This window comes from Coloeus monedula, assembly GCF_965178545.1.
Source record: "Coloeus monedula genome assembly, chromosome: 23".
NCBI lineage: Eukaryota > Metazoa > Chordata > Aves > Passeriformes > Corvidae > Coloeus > Coloeus monedula.
The window spans coordinates 6,696,772-6,718,094 of NC_138803.1; the positions used below are offsets into that span (position 1 = coordinate 6,696,772).

General features: G+C 51.0%; 3 protein-coding genes across 3 annotated transcripts; 1 reads left to right on the top strand and 2 right to left on the bottom strand.

Moving 5' to 3' along the window:
- Positions 1 to 2,033: 2,033 nt before the first annotated feature.
- Positions 2,034 to 7,039, bottom strand: WDR77 (WD repeat domain 77). Its single transcript, XM_082296293.1, has 10 exons — positions 6,822 to 7,039; positions 6,530 to 6,715; positions 6,193 to 6,334; positions 6,072 to 6,121; positions 5,694 to 5,764; positions 5,283 to 5,337; positions 4,941 to 5,012; positions 4,743 to 4,851; positions 4,224 to 4,292; positions 2,034 to 3,879 (listed from the first exon to the last, which is right to left on the bottom strand). Exons 1-10 carry the CDS (start codon positions 7,009 to 7,011, stop codon positions 3,720 to 3,722), a joined length of 1,104 nt encoding a protein of 367 aa, XP_082152419.1. The 5' UTR covers positions 7,012 to 7,039; the 3' UTR covers positions 2,034 to 3,719.
- Positions 7,040 to 7,107: 68 nt separating this feature from the next.
- On the top strand, positions 7,108 to 10,056 carry ATP5PB (ATP synthase peripheral stalk-membrane subunit b). The gene is made up of 7 exons (XM_082296179.1): positions 7,108 to 7,251; positions 7,356 to 7,398; positions 7,823 to 7,968; positions 8,462 to 8,625; positions 9,122 to 9,247; positions 9,380 to 9,559; positions 9,901 to 10,056. Exons 1-7 carry the CDS (start codon positions 7,224 to 7,226, stop codon positions 9,970 to 9,972), a joined length of 759 nt encoding a protein of 252 aa, XP_082152305.1. The 5' UTR covers positions 7,108 to 7,223; the 3' UTR covers positions 9,973 to 10,056.
- A 5,988-nt stretch (positions 10,057 to 16,044) lies between these two features.
- ADORA3 (adenosine A3 receptor) lies at positions 16,045 to 18,742 on the bottom strand. Its single transcript, XM_082296342.1, has 2 exons — positions 17,867 to 18,742; positions 16,045 to 17,031 (listed from the first exon to the last, which is right to left on the bottom strand). The coding sequence occupies exons 1-2, from the start codon at positions 18,334 to 18,336 to the stop codon at positions 16,431 to 16,433; spliced, it is 1,071 nt and encodes a 356-aa protein (XP_082152468.1). The 5' UTR covers positions 18,337 to 18,742; the 3' UTR covers positions 16,045 to 16,430.
- Positions 18,743 to 21,323: the final 2,581 nt, after the last annotated feature.

The window sequence follows — 21,323 nt, forward strand, 5'->3', positions numbered from 1 at the left end:
AGCATGATAATATAAGTCAGCTTTATAAAATAGCCATTCTTCATTCAAGAACACAATTCTGGGACTGCACAGGGGACTGAGCTGTCACTAAATCAGGCTGGACTCTGCTCCCAATTGTAGAACTGGTTAGCATGCAGGTTTTCAGTAGTGGAACACTTCTATTCTTTAAACACTTGGGACTATCCCTGCTTCTCCTGAATGCATTCAGCAAATTCTGGTATTTCAGTAACAACTCGACATTGATTCTGGGGCCATTGTGACAAAGGAACCACTGTCAAATTGTTGGCAGCCAAAGCACTTGGGGACAGAGTTAAATCTCTCATGAAATGAGGACTGCAGGGATGGGGAAGAGCTCCCTCTTCCTGGGGCAGACATACTCTGTCAGGTATGTGGATAAACTGTCCTTGGATTCCTGTTTCTGTTCCTCCCAGCTTTCACTATAGACATTTAGCAACAGAGTTAAGAAGAAACAAAACTAAGGGGTATTAATGGTGCAAAGCAACCTGCCTCAGCCCAGTGCTGACAGCAATCCTGAAGCCTGAGCGTGGAATTATTCACTTCACCCTCTGTGCTGCAGTGTGGTCATTCAAGTCGTGATACAACTTAGCTGCCTCTTCCTCCCACGTTCCTGCTAGGGGAGTGTAACAGAGCATGAGCTGTAAAGTATTGAACAAAGTCTCTTATTTATGAGTGCCATTGAACACCAACCTTCTTGCATTAAACATTTCTGGATGTATTGTTTTATTACATGTGTGGTCTGACTTCTTTTCTAGTGTTGCTTATGTGGTCTGTCTGCTGGAAGATTGAGAAGTTTGCATGTCCTTGGAAGGATGGGAAAATGTAGCTCAGGAAGGGTTTGAATTTCAGCTCACCCAGGGCTCGGTCCAATTTCTCTGAGCAGTTGATCCAAAGCCCGTGGCCATTGCAGTGTCTTTAGAAGCCCAGTCAAGGCATGAAGGGGCAGCTGAGCCCCAAGAGCTCTGTCACTCACCCCCAGCTGGTTGGGCAGGCTGGCAGAGGAGCTGGTGCAGCTTCTATAAATAGTTCTTGGGTTGGAGCCGTTCATTAGGGACGAAACTCTCATCCTTGCTGCAAGTCCCAACTCGAATGTTGTGCCCAAAACTGCAAGCGCAGTGTGAGCAACACAAGCAGCAACATAAAAGGCTTGTCTGCAGTGGCTTCTCTCCACTCAAAATTAAACTGATTTGCATTCTCACCTCCTTCATCCAGCTCTGGCTACAGAAGCAGGCTCTGTGTGAGGGAGGGAAAGGGTGCAATGTATGCCTTGAAGCTTTTGCTGAAGCTGCAGTGGATGTCCCCAAACCTGAAAGGCATGTGGTGCAGGGACAGCTGGGCAAGCCACAAACCCCACAGAATTCCCTCCATTCCTTGGCAGAGAGCTGCAAAGGCAGCAAGGATTGATGTGGGATTGGTGGTGTTTGTGCCACGCTGCCCATGTGTCCGTGTGACTACTGCAGCATTGCCAGCACTGGTACAACAACTCTGAGCCAAGCTGAACCCAGGAGTGACTCCTGAACTGCTGCTCTTCTGTGCTTCCCTTACGAGAGTGAAAGAACCCCAAGTGCAAGCGCTAGAAACCCCCCACAGCAGATACTCTTTAAGGCAAGGTGCAGAGCTGGGGCGGTGCTGCCTTGCCCTTGTCAAGGGCAGCTGCTGCCATCCTGTGGCACAACAAACATCTGCCAGATGCTGAAGCGTTGAGGGGTTTTTAGTCTTTGATTGTAAAAGCAGAGTTAATATACCACCAGTGACCTGCTGTCCCTACGGGCTTCACCATCCACCACGAGTCTTTTGCCATGTGCTGTTGTGTTTTGCTCAGGTGTGGCAATATGAGAACTTAACGTGGTTTAATGTCTGACATTTGAACTTTTCTTTTTAGCTGTGCATGATGGAAACCCATGTTCAGACCTTTGCAAAGAAAAACTTCCTGAAAAGCAGCAGGACCAGAGCCTGCCTTGCACTAGTGCTGAAGAACTGTAGCACCCTGGCATTGAACAGGAACACGGTGAACATTTATTTAAGAACAGTTTTAATATCAGAGACTGAAATCACAACTTTAACTGTGTGGATGATCTCAGCTGGCTCTTCAGTGCTACAGAAGTGGCCCAGTGAAACTTAAACCCAGTTACAAATGAAAACCATCTTCCAAGACAACTTTTTCAGAACCAGCATGAGACCTGTTTCAGTACAGCATCAGAGGTCCCTAACAGGGAACTTTGTGGTTCAAGGGGTATTTCTGAAGAAATGTGTCAGTTTTTATAATCATTTACTGTTTCGGGCCATACACTGCTCTAGAACAGGAAGTTGCTCTGTCAACACCTGTATGACACGGGAATTTAAAAAGCAGCAAGTGAGGTTTATAAAGAGTACATGAGAAAAGTACAGAGCCTGGGAAAGCTTAGTCTGCCTAAAAATTAATTGTGGGCTTTGCACAACTAAACCTATGTGTATGCAGAGATAAGAACTGGAAGCAGTGTACATTTAAGTGCTGCTATCATGCTAAAGAATCAAGAGTAACATTCATTTCAACATCATTTTTGTTTCATCAGTCAGGACTTGCTTAATTCTGTCTAGGAAATGCTAGGCCAGACCAAGCCCTATCTAGAGCAGCAGCAATGCATGCAGAGCAATGACTTTTTCCAGGTAAATATGTTCCAGGGAAACAGCTGAGTTAGAAATGTATGTGGTATTTGACAAACACACCTCTCAGGGTTCTGTGGAGTCTGTTTTGGGGAGCAGGAGAATGTCCTGTCCCCTCAGTCACCAGCACAAGAGGTCACTCATCACAAGTGCATGGATCTGGTTTATCACTAAGCAGAGTCTGGTACAGGAGCAAGCACATGACAACTGAAGTCCTTAGTCCAGTTCTCCCCTCAAATAAACCTTTCGTTCACAGGTCTTATCCTTGGTAAGTTGCCTTCAGCACAGAGGAGATGAAACGTGGTGTCAAAGAGCACAGCACCCGCTCCCTCCTGCCTTCCAGCCTCTGACAGTCCCCTCAACTGGCCCTGGGGCCAAGCACGTGCTGGCCATCCCAGGACTCCAGCACCACCCCAAAGATGTTTACTCACAGGGCTCCAGCTGGGATCCTCATTTTACATCCTGACACCAAACACTGGTGTTTTAGACCAGTGCACAACCAGTGCTCACCAGAGGCTCCACACTGGTACTGAGGCCCAACACTCTCAACCATGTGCTGCATCAAAGACAGCACTGGAACCCTTCCAGTCCTTGAATCCCAAGAGGTCTTTTCATTCCACCTGATTTACAGAGCAAAGAACTTTGCTCACGGGTGAGGCTCTCATTTTTACCCAACAAGAGGTGTGTTGCTAACCTCCCCCAAAAGGTTCTATTAATTCCATGGGTAGTCTGGAGAACTGAGGAAGGAATCAAGTCTTTTTGACTTTATTTCTATTTTCATTACACCTAATTCCCTGTCTCTCAAAGTCTCCTCTGTGCCTGAAGTCAATTTTTTTCTGAGTAAAACCAAAGTCTTTTATTACAGGAGAAGCCACTCCTGAGGAAAGGGTAAAGCTTGGTTTGTAACTAACTTATGCCTAAATCAAAATTACTACAGGAACCTTCTTAGCCACAAGCTTCAAGGCAGACAACAGACCATCCCCACTCCAGTTCACACACCTGCGACTTCAGCAGAATCAAAGATGCCAGGAAGGAACTTGGACCATGAGTTTATAAAACTATTCTTTTACACAGTTGATTCCAGAAGCTTCACCAGCTGGTATGGGGACAGTGTGATGTAAAACCTGATGATCCCATCCAACTGTAGTGAGCAAGGCATCATCTGAAGGAGACCAGGACAAGCCTTTTACAAAGTCTCGATGAGAACGGTTTCTGAACCTGGAAAACACGAACACTCCATTAGCCATCAAGCACTGGGAGTATGTGGGCTTGTGCAATCCCTAACTGCTGGTTTGTTAGGATGATGCTCCTCTGCTTAGGAATATTTTCAACTCCAGGTTGCCCAGAGCAGCTGTGGCTGCCCCACCTTTGGAAGTGTCCAAGGCCAGGCTGGACAGGGCTTGGAGCAGCCTGGGATAGTGGAAGGTGTCCCTGCCCATGGCAGGGGGTGGAATGAATTATCTTTAAGGACCCTTCCACCCCAAACCCCAAATCTGGATTTCTGTGTATTAGTAATTAACTCAAGAAGACAACAGCAGTGAGTACATTCTGTCTGTACTTACACCTCTGAGAGGTCTGAGTCAAGAACAGCAACTGAACAGTCTTCACTGATTGAAGCCAGTAAGGGCGAACTAGAGAGAGATGAGAGCATAGTTAGAACAATCAAATACAAGAAATTTTAGGGATAAATTTGTGAAATTGTGTCTTAGTGATCCTGACCCAGGTACAGCGAATTAACTCACAGAAAATCTTACAAAAATGTTTTCATCAGCATTTGGCAGGGTGCCAGCACACTGAGCGGGAATATTCTATTAGAGTGTGAAAGCAAGTGATCCTTCTTTAACCAGAGGTGATTGTAATTAGAAAAATCCCCACAGCGTGCGGGTCAGTAATTCTGGAACTGCAGAATTCTTGTCATGGACATTGACAGAGTCAGAAGTGAGACAACGTTTGGTTTACTCTGTTCTTTGCTACAATCTCCTTGATAAGATGACCAAAACTGGCACTCTCATAATTTTACTCAAAAATAACTCATGTTAAGGGGATGCAGTCCCACGTTCTGTGCCAGTATCACTCGGTACCTGTGTGCAGAGAAAGCAAAGCCCGTGATGCCTCGGGCGTGCACAGCGGCGCTGAGGGCAGAGTCGGGGTTCTTTGTGTCCACCAGTGCAACTGTTCCGCTTTCATCACCTGCGACAGAGGGGGAGTGAGGTTAGCAGCAAAATCTGTTCTGTGAAAATAATGACCTTGCTTTGCCTGGTGAGAGTCAAGATTCTTACCCAAGACAAAGATGTCACTTTTCTGTGGATGCCACATGACTGAGGTAGGGAGGTAATTACAGGCACTGCAAACTGCGAGGGAAGAAACGGGTGAGTGTGGAAGGAGGCAGCACAAAGATATTCCTGCTCTAACTCATTTAGCACTGCTACTGCATCACAACAAGCGTTTTAAGCTTATTGTCTGTGACAGTGTTAGACCTCCTTAGGTTTTAACAGGCACATCACTGGATTTAACAGGCACATCACTGGATTTAGAGTTAAGACTTAGAAATCAGACATAAAATAATTTATTTCTTCCAACGCAAACTCATGAAGAAGCAGTGACTGCACACAGAGACATACCAATTCGGGTAGCTGGTTTGGGGCATCTGGTGTCCCAGAGTAAAGTTCTGTTGTCCTATAAATACAAAAGGAATGAGAAGAATTTTACAATTTCTTTGTGGCATAAATTCAGATTCACTGCTGACTCACAGGCAAAATGACCCTGCCTCTTCCTCTGGGTTAAAATGGTGCTGTCAGTAAGTGCAGCCTTCAGTCATCCCCAGGACAGAACTAGGAGCTCCCAAAATTTGATACAAACCTGTAGGAATCAGCTTGGTAAACTGATTATAAATTTATCAGATTGCAACACTGCAGTAATACAGGTAGGCAGATGGCAACACAAGAGGTGGTTTCTAAGTGCATTAAACTGTCAATACCTAAAGTTAAATCTCATTTCTATGGGATAGGTTTAGACAATAGAGTGAGCTTTACCTCAGCACAGGACAGGAACACAGTGTCCTTACCAGGACAGGAAGCCACACATGTCACTGCAGCGGAGTGAGCTACCAAAAGCACAAAAGGATAAAGAGCCTCAAAGATTGGATCCAACTTTCCCGCATACTCCCAAGGACCTCCAGAGGCACAGCAGTTGGACAAAGAATAGTTTATGCCCAGACACAGGATAACTTCTGCTCAGCAGCCGCCAACTGCTTCCTACCAAAGTGATGAGCTGCCCAATCCAACCATGGCCACAAGTCCTTGTGACACCCCTGAGCTTGAGGGAGCCAGACAAGGGGTTGGGGGGAAAGGATCAAAGTGGGATATAAAGGGGCCTATGAAAAGGAGAGAGGGGGGTGGGTCGGAACTCACCTCTGTAGGAGTGCAGCACCGTTTGCTCCGGGATGTCCCAGACCTTCACGCTGTGGACAAGAGCGAGCAGTGAGCTCCCAGCACAGCCCGGGCACACGGCTGCCAGGCTGGGGACACTCACCAGAAATCCCTGCCCCCGCTGACAGCCTGGGTGCTGCCGGCCAGGACGGACACCGATGTCACGATGTCATCGTGCTCGTATTTACAGAACTTGTTCACGATGAGGCTCTCGTTCTCCTCCAGCTCCCACAGCTCGACAGCACCTGGGGGATGCAGGGGGACGCCCACCTCAGTGAAAGGGACGCCCACCTCAGTAAAAGGGACGCCCACCTCAGTAAAAGGGACGCCCACCTATGAGATGGGGAGGGGGTCACGCACCTCAGAGGAGGGGAACGGGGGGACACCCAGCTCAGCAGAGGGGACGCCACCGCCACTCACCTCGGCGGAGGATTGCTTACCGGAGTCGGAGGCCACCAGGATGCCCCTGTCAGCCACCCAGCACAGGTCGGCGACCCCCGCCTCGGTCTGCACGCCGGCGGTGCAGAAGCCCTCGCTGGGGGCGCGCCGGGGCTCCGCGAACACCCACAGCGAGCCGGTCCAGCAGCGCCCGTTCAGCCCGGAGGCGCCCAGCAGCAGGGCCCCGTCTGCGGGAGAGACACGAGGGGAGGCGCGGGGAGCGGCGCGGGGAGCGCCCGGGGAGCGCCCGAGGGTCCCGGGCACCGCGGGCACCCCGCGCCCCCCGCCCGCTACCTGCGCGGTAGTGCGCGCGCTCCAGGTGCCGCTCCATGCACGCGGGCGCGTTGGGCGGGATGTTCCACTCGGGGGCGGCCTCGGCCGCGGGCTCCCCATCCACCGAGGCCGCGGGAGCCGCGGTGTCGGGCGGGGCGGGCGGCGGGGCCGCCTGGGGCAGCGGCGGCGGCGGCGGCAGCGGCTCCTCCATGGCGGCGGCGGCAGCGGGGCCGGCGGCGCCCCCACGTGTCTCCCGCCGCCGCCTCCTCTCGCGAGAGCGCCCGCCCCCCGCCCGCCTCCCCGCGCGCTCTCGCGAGAGCCGCGCCGCCATCTCAGCGCCCGGCGGCGGCGGTCAGCGGTCACCGGCAGCAGCGCTCCGGCCGCCGCTCCTCACGGCCCTTCCCCGGCCCTTCCCGGCCCGCCATGCTCTCCCGCCTCGTCCTGCGCGCCGGTGAGCCGCGGGGAGCAGCGCTTCTCGGGGGGGGAGCGGGGTGGCTGGCGGGGTTGTTGGCCGAGCTCTGCCCTGACGCGCTCTCTGCTCTCTTGTCCTCTCAGCCCCCGCCGCGCTGAGGGCGCTGCCGCCGCCCCTCGCCGTGGGGTGAGTACTGCGGGAACCCCTCGGAAACCGGCCGGGATTCGTGCTTAAACAGCGTTATTCTAGGGTTTTGTCTCTTACTTTCCTCATTCGTGTTGTAGGAGTATGAAATAGGGACGGTGGGGAGGAACTTCTGGAGGTTATTTAGTCCCACCCACTTCCGAAAGGAGGTGTGTCTAATAAATGCCACCTTTTTCGAATCGGGATGGTTTGGGTCGGAAGGGACCTTAAAGCTCATCCAGGTCCACCGCCCGCCGTGGCCAGGGACACCTCCCACTAGAGCAGATCCAGCCTGGCCTGCCACAGCTTCTCTGGGCACCTGTTACCTACTTATTTAATTGGAAATGTGCTTGAGCCTCGTCTAAGGGTGGTTTGGGTTTATTTTTTTTAATAAGAGTCATAATTGAAGCATTCTCCTTGTTCACAGGGTGTTGCACACCACAAGACCACTGCACACAACTCAGCAGAGTTTGGCTCCTGTGCCACCTCTGCCTGAGAAGGGAGGAGAAGTTCGTCATGGTTTGATCCCTGAGGAGTTTTTCCAGTTTCTCTATCCTAAAACAGGAGTTACAGGTTAATACAGACTCTTACCATTTTTAGCTATGCTTAGGTGGTTTTGGCCACCAGTTCTGGCTGCTGAAAAGGTAAAATATTAGGGAAAATTAGTATTTTGCAGGTGCAGGTTGTGAAGAACAAGCCAATCCAGGACTCCCTGCTCTAAAGTTACACACCTAATGGTTGAAAGAATTCCATTAATTTATATAATTGATTTTATAGGAAGATTTAGTTGCCTCTTGGTCCTTAAAACATTCAAACAGGGAATTCTGCATGTTTCTGAATGAGCAGAAGCAGCAAGTCCTATGTCAGGTACAAGCTGCTTCCATTTCTGGTGAGATTCCTTGTGGCACCTTTCCCAGGTGGAGTTGTGACTCTGCTTTTTGTCCTGGTGAAATAGAACACTTCTTCCTGATCTTGTGAGCCTTTAGAGTAGCTCCCTCTTAGGTATTCGAGTTTATTGAGCCTCTTTATGCTTTGTACAAATAATGCCGCTTTATTCTTTCTGTAGGGCCCTACATGTTGGGCACTGGTCTCCTGCTTTACCTTCTTTCCAAGGAGATCTACGTCATTAACCACGAGACAGTAGCAGCTATCTGCATATTGACAGTCATCGTTTATGGCATCAAGAAGTTTGGGCCTGATGTCGCTGCTTTTGCTGACAAACTTAACGAGGTAACGAAGAAACTGTAATTTGACTGTGAAGTTGTTAGTAAGGGATGGTTTTGTTAAAGTACAAATGGCTTAAAAGTGGCAGAGAGCAGGGTTAGATGGGATGTTGGGAAGGAATTGTTCCCTGGCAGGGTGGGCAGGCCCTGGCACAGGGTGCCCAGAGCAGCTGGGGCTGCCCCTGGATCCCTGGCAGTGCCCAAGGCCAGGCTGGACATTGGGGCTGGGAGCAGCCTGGGACAGTGGGAGGTGTCCCTGCCCATGGCAGGGGTGGCACTGGAGGGGCTTTAGGGTCCTTCCAACCCAAACCAGTCTGGGATTCCATGATTGATTGTGAACCCTCATTTTCCTCTCTTGCCACAGCTTAGCCTCAGCCCTGGCACAGGGCAGTTCACAGACATTGCTTACAGCTTAATGCAACATTCCAGGATTAATTGTGGATCGCTTGTTTTCCTTGCACCTGACTGTGATTCTGAAGCGTGGAGTTCTTTGTGTCTTTCAGGAGAAAGTGGCCACAGCTTTAGCCGTGAAGAACGAGGCCATCCAGACCCTGCAGACGGCCATCGAGGAGGAGAAGAAGGAGCAGTGGAGGGTCGAAGGCCGCAGTTACCTCTTTGATGCCAAGCGGGTGAGTGGGGCAGCGCTGCTGCTCAGCCCCAGGGTAGCTTGCCCTGCTGGGGTCCTGGCACTCCTGACACGTTCTGCTGCTGCTTGGTGTTCCTGCCAGACATGAAGCTCTTGTTTCCTGCTCTGTGTGCAGAACAACATTGCAATGCTGCTGGAAGCCAACTACCGGGAGCGGTTACTGATGGTGTACAACGAGGTGAAGAAGAGGCTGGACTACCAGGTGGCCATGCAGACCCTGAAGCGGCAGAAAGAGCAGGACCACATGATCCAGTGGGTGGAGAAGAACGTTGTTCAGAGCATCACACCTCAGCAGGTACTTGCTGGGTTTTACCTGCTTCACATTTTAGCCTGCACAAAGATTTGCTGGTTGGGGCTCCTGGCTCAGGAGGTGCTGGGTAACCTGGGATGGTGGGAGGTGTCCGTGCCCATGGCTGGGGGTTGGACTGGATGAGCTTTGAGATCCCTTCCAACCCAAACCTTCTGGGATTCCACACATCTGTGCTTTACTGGATGTGAATCTCTGACTTCATGAGCTATAATTGCATCCCTCTTAACCAGTAACTTACAGGTCTAAAAAGGTTTATCTAAAATGCACTTAAATGTCTCTTTTGCTTGTTGAAATGTCCTCTGAAGGCTGTTTCTTGTCTCTTGCAGCAGAAGGAGAGCATTGCCAAGTGCATCCTGGACCTGAAGGCGCTGTCCAAGAGCTCCCACGCAGCCGTGTGAGCAGTCTGAGCCCACTGACATGTTCCAATACCTACTGTTGGAAACTGTATGACTCTAAATATCATTAAACAGACAAAAAAACTCCTTTGCTGTCTTTCACTAGTGGCAGTCCCTGCCTGTTTGTGTTTGAAGTCACTGGATGGTCACACCAGCCACTACAGCTGGTTTGTGGTGGGGGATGAGTTGAAACCCCAGTGTGTGAGATCGTGTTGGATTCCTTGTTTGGTCTTGAACACTTTCAGAGACACAGAACTTCACAGGGAAAAAATCTGGTGCTAAAACTGATCTGTGTGCTAGAATTCTGTGTGGTAACAACCACAGATACCTGCTGCCCTTGTACACATGTTCTAAAGTCAGGAGGATTTGTGCTCCCATTCACCTGGCCCCGTGCTTGGAGGGGCTCTGAGTGACTGTCTTTGTTTCCTAGAGGAGCTGGAAACCCCCTTTCACCATAAAGCCTTGTGTAGTGTTGAGTGTTTGGGTTCTGGGAGAAGAGTGATCTGGCAGAAAATGTGTCAAAAGCTCCTGAAAAATTTGGCCTCAGCTGACTTTGTCAGTAGTCAGTTTAAACAGGGAAATAAATGGGTAAGTTTATTGAGGGGTTTTTCATCTCTTCATTTCCTTTTTGTAGGGAGCTTTTCCCTGAAGGAATTCATTAAAACTCAAAAATCCCAGCAAAGCACACACACGAATAAACTCGTCCCATGTGCTGGGATGTGATTTACCCAGTCCATAAACCCAGGTGGGCAGGCTGGGGGGTGCCTGCAATCCTGTTTCTCAGTGGGGTTATAAGAAACATGGTTTTCTACATTTCTCGGTGCATCAGTTCACCAAAATGGTGTTCTTTAGAGGCAAGACCCTTACTTCAAGCTAACCTAAGCTGAAGCTGCCTTACTTTATTTAGATTAACAGTTCCAGAGAATGCAGGTGTCTTTCATGGTTTCCTGTTTTTTGTCAATTTAAATAAAAAGTGAAGTTACTCAACTTCCACAATTGTGTAAGCTCACATCTGATTGACATTTGAGCTGTTAACTTGTGTGACAGATTCTTCTCACAAAGCAAGTGGTTGAACTGGTGTGCTGACGCTTGGGGAGTTTTCCAGCAGCGTTTCATGGTGGGAGGTAAGAAAGAGCTGTATCATTTCTTGTTTTATTATTGCAAACACAGCACCCCATGAGGTTTGGTGTGGGAAACTGGGAGGTTTCATGGTTTGACTCCTCTGGAATGTGGGCAACAATGGGATACAGTAGGAAAAGTGGCAGCAGCAGAGAACAGGGTGTTTATTTTCATGTTATTGTAATATTTTCACATTATTCACTACATGAAGTTTGCAGAGCACGTGGTGAGAAATGCCAGTGTAGGGATTTTGTAGTAGAATATCTTTAAGAATCCCTATCTTTAAGGTTCCACCCCCCAATTTGAGAAGAAAGTTACTGTTCCTGGTTTGGTGGGACAGTCAATTTAACTTAAACAAAAACATCAAGGGAGGAACTTTTCAAAGCTGCTGCTGATTATGAAAATGTTCATATGGCTTTAGCTGCTGCAAAAATAATCCTGTAGGTCCTTTTAGTTATTAAATATCCTCCATTCTTTGGGTGGAGAGGGCACCATGCCCACCAAGGAGCAGTGAACTCGTGTGGGCAGGAACAAGACACTGGGAAGGGGTTGATGCTGAGGAACTGCCAGGTTTGAGTGGCTTTGTGCCACTTTCATAAAATTTCCAAGAAATTGATAAAAACTAAATCAAGTCTCTTGAGTTCAAAGAGGGTGAGAGGTTTGGTTTTGCCCATGTGCATTTGTATATAAATATAAAACTCTTCTCCCTTTCTTTCAGTTTCTCTTCCTGTCAGTTAATGCTCTGGGAGAATGGGAAGCTCTTCCTCCAAACCGGCTCCAGGTATTTTATTTTGTAAGGAATTTCCTTAGCTGCAACATTCCTGACTGAGGTGATGTCCTGACCCAGGGGCTGCTGTGGGGGAGGCTCAGCAGCCGAGGGTGTTTGGGGAAGAACTGCATGGCTGCCAGAGGCTGCCCAGCACAGTCATTGTCTGAACAGCTGAATTTTCCTGTCTGGTGGTTCTGCTTTCAGACAGACCTCTACAGACACACGTCTCCATGTGGGTCTAGTTGCTTGCAGTACTACTGGAGAATGTTGCATATTTTAAGTCTGTGATTTTGTTTTTTCTATTGCAGTTGCACCAGAACCCATTTCCACTACTACCACTGTCCCTACCACCATCCACACCACTGCCCACACCCCTGCAGATGATCTCAGAGCTGCGGAAGTCAGATGCTGGATTAACACGTAAATGTTCCGCCTTTATTTCCTGACTTCAAACCCAGAGTTTTCTGAGACTGCAGCCTCTTCCTGCAAGGGAAGGGTCATATATCACATATTTAACATCTTGGGGGTTTAAAATTCGGTTAGAATTTCCTAGTCCGTGAACTGGGTGGGTGATTCCTAGAGATGCTCGATGCAGATTCACACCTGTTGATCTCATGGGGCTTGGGATAAATGTGTTGCACTCCATAAAGTTTGGTGAATTTGAGCACTACTGGTGCTTCAACCCCTCTGTCATAATTGGGAATTCTGACAGGGTTTTCTGTGTATCAGCAGCCATGAAATACTGTTCATGTCACTGGCCTTCCTCTCTGGCATCCTCCTGACTGTCCTGGTTTTTGCAATCATCTCCCTCTTCAGGAAAAGTAAGTGGCACAGCTGAGGGCATAACAGCAGAGTGGTGGTGACTGCAGAAGGTACTTAGAAAGTGGCACAAATAACGTCTGCCTTGAATAACTCTGTATTGATGAACAGCTCGTCCCTGGCAGTAACTCCTCGTGAATCACCCCAGGGGTTGTTTTCAGGAATTAACTTTGCCACTGATGAGCTGTGGAGGCTTTCGTTGGTTGCGGGCTTTTCTCATCCTAATCCTGGCCGCACTGAATTCCTCAGTGCCTTTCACCCCGGCCACTTCCAAGAGGTGTGCAGGGACTGGGCAGCCCAGCTGCCACTTTGCTGTGCAGGTCCATGACAGAGTTTGCACATCACCTCTCTGTCACCCCCTCTCCAGCCTCCCTTGCATTGCTGTCTCCAAGCACAGTGCAAACAGCTGAGACTGGGATCCCTTTCCTTCCCAGCTTGTAAGAGACCCCACCAAAATTTACAAGAGGAAGTTTTCTCCCAGATGGCAGCCGAGGACTGTGCCAGGAGCCCCCAGGTAAATGTCACAACTGTTATTTCTAACACTTTATGCAGATATTTCACATTATGGACAGTGGGGTAAATATTCATTGGGGTGTGAGGGAGAAAAGTTGCCTTTGAGACTTGACTGTTACTCAGCAGTTCTTTTGACAAGGAACTTCAGGGTTTCTGGGGCTTAACTAAACCACAGACTAGGTGGGGTAGGAGAAATATTTTTAAAGAGGAAGCATTTCTGCCATTTTCCTCTGTGATATTAATTCTTTGGAAGCTCCTAAGGGAAACTTGACCCAGAACTCCGAGCCAGACTGGCCAGTGGGATGAACCAGCATTTACCAATGTCCTGCATGCAGGGACAGGCTGTTTATGGTGTGTGGTGTTGAGGACAAGTTAAAAGTGGGAAATTCCTGCTGACCTGCAGTGCTTGTGCACTGTCTAATGTCTGTGGCTTCTCTCACATCCACAGAATGAGGTGACCTACAGCACTCTGGTCTTCCAGCGGGGCCGGACACCATTGCCTGTGTGATGAAGAAGTTCTGAGTGAAATAAAAATGCTCCCACTTTCTGGACATCAGAAGCCACCAGGATGTTACACCAAGGCCTGCTCTGGGAGTGCCCCCATGCCCTCCGTAACACAGCTCTTTTTGTAATTATGACAGGAAATTGTCTCCTGTTCCAAACTGGCTGCCAATGGCTGTGGGCAATTTGAGGTTTTCTATACAGGATTTCCTCATTTGTAGAGATCTCCATGCCCTTGTAAAGTTTCCGTTTGTGTGAACTACCAGAGAGAATTGAGAAATGAAAATGTTTTTCTGCATCTATCTACGTCTGTTTCCCTTTTCTGTCACCAACTCTAGCATTTTCTGTATTATTTTGTTTTTTGATTCCCAAGTGCTCTGCTTAGTTATTTTCTGGTTTTGATGTGATGATAATGAAATGTTTGTATGCAAATCTCTGCTTTCAGGTTGGGTCCCGTAAAAGAAATGCACAATCACAGTGTGACAGTCAAAACCTCTGGAAATGCTCATTCACGCGTTATTACCCAGAGTGTTCTAAGTACAGTGTAAAAAAGTTAAACCTCGTTCCCTTTTCATGAACCGGGGCTAAGTTTCCACGAGCGGCTGTGTCGGAGCAGCCCCGCAGGAGCCGGGCTGGAGGTGCCGCCTGATGGCAGCACCGAGCCGGGGACGGGCGCACCGAGCCGGGGACGGGCGCACCGAGCCGGGGATGGGCGCACCGAGCCGGGCACGGCCGCACTGAGCCGGGGATGGGCGCACCGAGCCGGGCACGGCAGCACCGAGCCGGGGATGGGCGCACCGAGCCGGGCACGGCCGCACTGAGCCGGGGATGGGCGCACCGAGCCGGGGATGGGCGCACCGAGCCGGGGCTGGGCGCACCGAGCCGGGGACGGGCGCACCGAGCCGGGGATGGGCGCACCGAGCCGGGGCTGGGCGCACCGAGCCGGGGATGGGCGCACCGAGCCGGGGATGGGCGCACCGAGCCGGGGACGGGCGCACCGAGCCGGGGATGGGCGCACCGAGCCGGGGACGGGCGCACCGAGCCGGGGATGGGCGCACCGAGCCGGGCACGGGCGCACCGAGCCGGGGATGGGTGCACCGAGCCGGGCACGGGCGCACCGAGCCGGGGATGGGCGCACCGAGCCGGGGATGGGCGCACCGAGCCGGGCACGGGCGCACCGAGCCGGGCACGGGCGCACCGAGCCGGGCACGGGCGCACCGAGCCGGGGATGGGCGCACCGAGCCGGGGACGGGCGCACCGAGCCGGGGATGGGCGCACCGAGCCGGGCACGGCCGCAGTTCCCCCGGGCAGTGCTGCGCTGCCTTCCCAGCCCCGCTACCAGCGCAGGGGCTCCAGCTCCGGCAGCTCCACTGCGCTCTCCTGCCTCCGCCTCACAGCAGCTGCTGGAACCTCGGCGAACAACTGAAAAGTGCGGCCAGGCGCTCGGATGCTCTGAAATGTGGGGTGTGGTGGTGTGGGTTTGGCCACAGACTGCTGCGGGTGCCACAGACTTTCACAGGGTCAGCAGAACAACTCGTGGTCTTTGTTTTGCTGTTTTCTGCTCTCACCTCAGTTTCTTCAAACTCTATTTAATAAAGAAAACGTGGGGAGCGTCTCCCTCCCTCACTCGAAGGTGAGCTGTGGGCTGGAGTCCCTCGGGTGAGCAGTCAGCTGGCTGGGACTGCTCTGTTTGCAGCTTGCTCTTGGTCCTCTCTGTTCTTCCTCCATATCCTTGTGCCTCATTCCCTTGGAGTTTGCCAGGCAGCCTGCCAGGAATTCGGTGCAGAGTCGCTCCCTCTTCCCTCAATTTGTCCAAAACACATCAGCAAAGGTCCCCGTGCATCATTCTAACAAATTAACTTTCTGCTGTTTAGGCAGGACCTGCTTTTCTGCTGCAAGCAATCGGGTCCATCAATGATCATAAGAGATCCTGCAGTAAGTTCCGATGTTCTTGTGCAGTGGCTTCCTTTGCCTTGTTTGTTTATAGAGCTGAGCTGTGTCACTGTGCTGGGCTTTGGCCTGTGACAAGGGTTACATCAGATAAGGGATGAGATGCCTGATCTCAGCTAGGGAACAGATGCCAACACTCTGTGATAAGAAACAGAATGATGTGCTCCCTTTTGTGCTTTTTCTAGACCTCTTTTATTATTCAAAGATGGAGAAAAAAAGAGCCTGGCCTTTAACAACCTCTTTTCAGTTTGACCCATGTTCCCTAAAAATGGGCTGTGTCAGCTGTGGTGTAACAATTACTGCAACTTCTTTGCCATCCCAGGCAGGACATTGACTGAAACTGGGCAGGGTTTTTTGATTGTCATGGGAAGACTCAGTAGGCTGAATTAATGTAAAATCCATCTAATATTTATTATTACTCATGAAAATGTGACAACACTGGCTGAAGCACAAGCTGACCAGACTCAAGTTTAGTCTAAATGGACAGACAAGACAAATGGTGTGAGAACAGTCAGTGAGCTTGTGAGCTGCTGGACTGTGAACAGCAAAGAACACATCCTATTTTTCAATCAACTCAACCACTCCTCACGTTAAAAAACCCCAAAACCCTCAACACGAGACAAAATTTCCATCCTCTGTGTTTAGAGATTATATTCCATAAAGACATCTATTCACACACAGCTTCAGAGCAGCTTCAGAGCTACAGGTTGCTGCAGTTTCCCGAGAGTTCCTTAGCAAAGCCAGGTGGTTTATCAGTGGTCTGGTACCCACTGGAGGGTTCTACCTTTGTTTATGACTCTGGGTCTGTTGTTTGCTCTTTAAGAGCTGGGTCTGGTTTTTCGCACAGGATATAGGTCCTTAAAATTAAAAGGTACGTGGTTTTGAACTTCTTTATCTTGCAGGCATAGACAATGGGGTTCATGGCAGAATTGGCATGGGATAAGAGGATTCCCAAGTACATCAAATACGGGGGGATCTGAGACTCGGGGTAGAAATAGGAAACGCAGTTTATAATGCACAGAGGCAACCAGGATATTGCAAACAGGAAAAGAACAAGTGCAAGAGACTTGGCTGTCTTGAACTCCTGGCCATAGAAAGCCCCAGCCCCTCTCACACCGGTGCCTTGGCTGAGCTTTGTGCGGATGATGTAGAAGATCTCGGCATACAGGGCACACATGATGAGCAGGGGCACGAGGGTCCATGTGAAGAAGCAGAAATACACCATGTAATCCATCCTCATCACGGAGATGAACCGGCACCTCAGGAAGCTGGAGCTCCTTGGGTCTGCCTTGCTCCAGCCAAACATGGGGACAAGCCCTCCCAGCAGGGACAGAGACCAGCACAGCCCCAGGGCCCACCAAACTCTCCTCTCTGTTGTGATTATTTTATATCTGTAGGGGAAGAAATCCCAGGTCATGTTAAAGAGAAGTGTTTTAAAGTAGTTAAGGGTGAACTCGCCTGTTCAGGTACTGCAGGATCATTGTTAGAAAATGAAGCATTAACTTTTTTTGTGGGGAAACCAAATTTTATCTTGAGACAAGCCCCAACTGTTCATTTGTAACAGTTACTTTGCAGCATCAGTAAGAACTGGGCTTAAGTTCCCTTGTTTAAAATTAAATATTTTATTTCTTCTTTCATTATGATCTTAGTTCTCCTCTTGCCAGGATATTGCTTTGCTGCAGTCCTATCTTATTTCTTGGCTTCCTTGGGTGTACCTTCCTCTTTATATTTGGTTTATGCCATTTGCAGGATTAAAATTCATTCTTCAGCTTCACAGGTCCTTTCCCATTATAAAATATGACTTCTTGGATGCTTGAGGTTATGCTTTGCTTTTCTAGCTTGTGTACTTTTCATTTAAATGTAAACTTTAGTTAACTGTTAATAAGTTTGTTACTACTTTTGTATTTTCAGAAAATACTAAAAGGAACTTTATTTAGAAGACAAGCCTCAGAAACCCAAAGAAACTTGTAATATGCTCAGCATCCTGTGCAGTTAACCAAAGTGGTGAAAATTCAACAGTGTGCCCACAGACACATCCTGTGACTAAATTCTGATCGGTGATAACACCTGGTAACACCGAGCTGTTCGTGAGCACCCCCGGGTGCTCAGGTGGGCTTTGAGGCACAAGCATCCACTTCAAGTAGTTATTTGTTAGAAAGGGGCCAGGTTAAGGAGGACAGAGGAGGTGGGGCAGAAGCTGGGCAGAGGAGCCCGAGGCAGCCTCACCTGGTGGGCAGCTTCACTCGCAGGTACCTGTCGATGGCGATGGCCAGCAGGGACAGGATGGAGGCGTTGGTGAACACCACCATGAGGCAGCACATGAAGAGGCAGCTGTAGGAGGGCACGGTGACGCCCAGGCTCACCACAATGGCCAGGGGCATGACCAGGAGCCCCACGGCAATGTCGGCCAGCGCCAGGGACGCGATGAAATAGAGCGTCGTGTTCTGGAACGCCGCGTTCAGCCTCACCACCCAGATCACCAGGATGTTGCCCAGAGTGGCAAACAAAGCCACCAGGCACTCGCTGCCGATGTAAATCGCATCCAGGCTGCTCAGGGCCAGGCTGTTGTTTGGCATCGTGAGCTCCTGCAGTTGCTCCCTCGCTGGCTGAAGCTGCGGAAGGAAATGCAGGCATCGATGGCCACGTGTGGGATCTTCAGTGTCTGCTGCTCGCTTGTTCTGGAGACGCTCCAACATCCAAACCTCTGCACTATTTCATGTCCTCAGCACCCAGGCAGCAAATCAGCTGTTGCCTCCCCCAGCTGCAGATATCTCAGCATCCAGGAACTGTTCCCCTCTCTGGAGACCCCTCCTGAAGCTCACTGCATCCCTTCAGCAGCCTCGAGTCAGCAAAGTGCCTTGGGAAGGAAGCTGTCTTCAAGGGAAAGGACGGGCAGTCCTTCTTACCAGCAACTTATAAAGAAATAGTTTTACAGGTTCCTCTTACAAGCTGTTTTGGAAGGCAAAAATATCATCAGCAGTTGGCTGCAAAGCTGCCACTTATCACTCCAGTTAATCTGTCCACAGTCACTATCACAACTGAGGCAGCTCAGGGGTGTTGAAGGCAGCTGCATTAAAAAACGAAAGGCTCATGGGCGAAGGTAAGGACAGGGAGAGGTCACTCTGACGTTACCAACATGGCAAAGCAGACTTGAGTTGGGGAAAAAATAACTCCCAATCAAATCAGAGTAGGACAACGAGAAAGAAAACCAAGTTGTAAAGGCAGGGGGAGGGTGCTGGAGCAGAGGCTCCACCCTGTGAGAACGCCCTGACCCGGCCGGACGGGGCGGCCGGAGCTGCGGCCGGAGGATGGAGCAGCCCCTGTGCAAGCGGGGTTTGCAGCAGCGCTCAGGTTTAACAGCTCTGGCCCTGCCCAGCCCTTTTCCTCCGAAGGCAGGTGCTTTCCCGTGGGACACTGTGTCCGAGGGCGATGCCACCGAGCCCAGCTGGGGCCAAATCGGGGGGGTTCCACCCAGTACCCCCTGTTCCCATCAGGTTCCTGCCGGGGCAGGCACAAGGTGCTCTGATACTCCTCAGGTGCTTCCTCACCAGGCAGCATCTGTTTCCTGTCCTAAATAGGACAGAGCCACGGTGCTGGACTGCTGTGACTCCTCCGTCACCAAAGGAGGATGAGTCTGTGCCCTCCTGCTGCCCCTGCCCCGCATGAGCGCGGCTTTCCCTCAGCCCTGGGGTGCTGTGGGTGCTGCATCCCTTCCTCGGGCCCTGCATCCTCCTTCGGGGGCACTCGGCCCTTCTCCCACTGCTCTCCTTCAGCCCCAGGCTCAGGAAACACAGGGCTGGAGGTTTTTACAGCTTGCAAAGTGATTAAACACTCCGTGCAGAGGAGCCAAATAGGGCCGAGCGTGGGCTCGGGGAGCAGTTTGGTGTGACCCAGCCCGAGGTGCCGCTCAGGAGAAGCCCAGCCCTGGCTCTGCTGCCAGCCAGACCTGCGAGCGAGCTGCAGCAGGGCTGTGAGGCAGCGCCTGAAGGCTTTGGTGCAGATTAGGATTCCAAGGCGTATTTTTAGATGCCGTTATTGAGCTGAGGCAGCGGAGCCTGTGGAGAGCAGCCCGGGCCGGGCAGGTTGGGATCAGAGCCGGGCGGGTCCCGTGCGGCAGAACCCGGGGATGTCACACTGAGATGGGGCTAAAGGGCTTTCGGATCCCGGTCCCCGAGCACTTGATGGTTTTGCCATTTCAAGGCTGTACTCGGCTTGCTCGTTTCTTGGATGGCTCCAGCGAAAGGCTTCCAGCTATTCCCCAGGGATCCTCCTACATCCTGGTGAGATAAGGATCAGGAAGGGAAGGTCTCTGCAATCTCAGCTGCGGCTTTGAGCACAGACTCCCTTTTCACTTCGGGGGTGGAGGGGAGGAGAACAAATTTGCTAGAAGAAAATTATTTCTAAGTGACACACAGAAAAAAGAAATATCCCACAACGATGAACTTATCGTGGGCGTCAACAGCAGCCACGGCCGCCTTTGTCCTGGGGGGCTGCAGAACACTTGCAGGGAGGACAGAGCGGTCTCCTCGAAGGCAAACTCCCCGTAATGCCCTGCCTGGAGCCCCAGTGGGGGCTCGGGGTCCGGCTGTCCCCGAGCCTGCGCTCACACTGTGCCAGCGTGTCCCAGCCACAGCCGCCCTCTTTGCTTTGGGACATCAGTGTCCCCTCTTTCCTTACATCCCAGCAGCTTCTGCTCCTGTGTCAGGAGGTGTGGAGGAGTCTTTTCCTGGATTTCAAAATTTAATGTTTACTTTATAGGAAGAAACCCCAAGTAACTGATAAACCAAGAGGTGGCGAGTGGCGAGCTCTGTCCTGGCTCTTTCCTGCCTGGGAAGGAAGTGAAAGCATGGCAGAGAGAGGATGTGAATGTGGAGCAGAATCACATGTGGTGTGACAGAGAGTGATTGTGGTCTGGTGAGCAACGAGCCAGAATGAGAGGCTGGAGTCTGGTGTGGGGGACCATGTCCTGTCACTGTGCCTCAGTTTCCCCATCCGTGGTAAAAGGAGGGTTAATCTGGTCTACACAGAGCTGGGAAGGGCTGGACAGGAGCAGGACCCTTTTGGTTTCCCTCTGAAACTCCCAATTCAGGATTTTTTCACCCACCCCTCCATATGGGTGCACAGTGATGTTGGAAAACCACTGCTGAGATTTCTTACAGATGCAAAAACCTGAAGAAACCCCTGGCACACACAGAGCTGCACTGAAAGGCAAAGTTCACTGTCCTTAGAATGCAGGGTTGGTTCCAAAGATGATTTCAACTGCTGTCAAGAGCAAATTGTCAGAGGAGAATCAGATCTGGAAAGTTGCTCTTCCCTTCCACATCCCTTTCCCTGAGCTTGAACTGTGCTGGGGCTCGGATTCTCCTGGTGACTCACCAGAGTGTTTGGAGCAGCCAGGAAAGGTGCCAGGGGCTCTTGGCTCCTGTCTGCCCCCCAGGGCAATACTGGGCAGAGCCTCAGCCTTGGCTGGCCCTGGGTGCCACTGAAAGCAGGGCAGGAAAGCAGGGAGAGTGTGGAACCCCAGGCTGGGTCACCCTGGAGGCCGGAGCTGCAGATGGTGCTGGGACATGTACTGGTGTCCAGCTGTGGACGGAGCCCTCGGACCCCTGACCCTCAGCACCTCTGCTCCCACCCTGCAGCACCAGCACATGCAGTCCATGGCACTGGGACCCACAGCACTGGG

What these genes read in the sequence shown, in the direction of transcription:
- ADORA3 (XM_082296342.1), bottom strand. Translation starts at nt 18,336, where the DNA reads ATGTTGGAGCGTCTCCAGAACAAGCGAGCAGCAGACACTGAAGATCCC. An exon ending in CGAGTGAAGCTGCCCACCAG is followed by an intron (nt 17,032 to 17,866) that starts GTGAGGCTGCCT and finishes CTTCCCCTACAG; the next exon opens with ATATAAAATAATCACAACAG.
- WDR77 (XM_082296293.1), bottom strand. Translation starts at nt 7,011, where the DNA reads ATGGAGGAGCCGCTGCCGCCGCCGCCGCCGCTGCCCCAGGCGGCCCCG. An exon ending in GGTGCTGCACTCCTACAGAG is followed by an intron (nt 5,765 to 6,071) that starts GTGAGTTCCGAC and finishes TGCTTTTGGTAG; the next exon opens with CTCACTCCGCTGCAGTGACA. An exon ending in CAAACCAGCTACCCGAATTG is followed by an intron (nt 5,013 to 5,282) that starts GTATGTCTCTGT and finishes CTTCCCTCGCAG; the next exon opens with TTTGCAGTGCCTGTAATTAC.
- ATP5PB (XM_082296179.1), top strand. Translation starts at nt 7,224, where the DNA reads ATGCTCTCCCGCCTCGTCCTGCGCGCCG. An exon ending in ACCTCTTTGATGCCAAGCGG is followed by an intron (nt 9,248 to 9,379) that starts GTGAGTGGGGCA and finishes CTCTGTGTGCAG; the next exon opens with AACAACATTGCAATGCTGCT. An exon ending in AGAGCATCACACCTCAGCAG is followed by an intron (nt 9,560 to 9,900) that starts GTACTTGCTGGG and finishes TGTCTCTTGCAG; the next exon opens with CAGAAGGAGAGCATTGCCAA.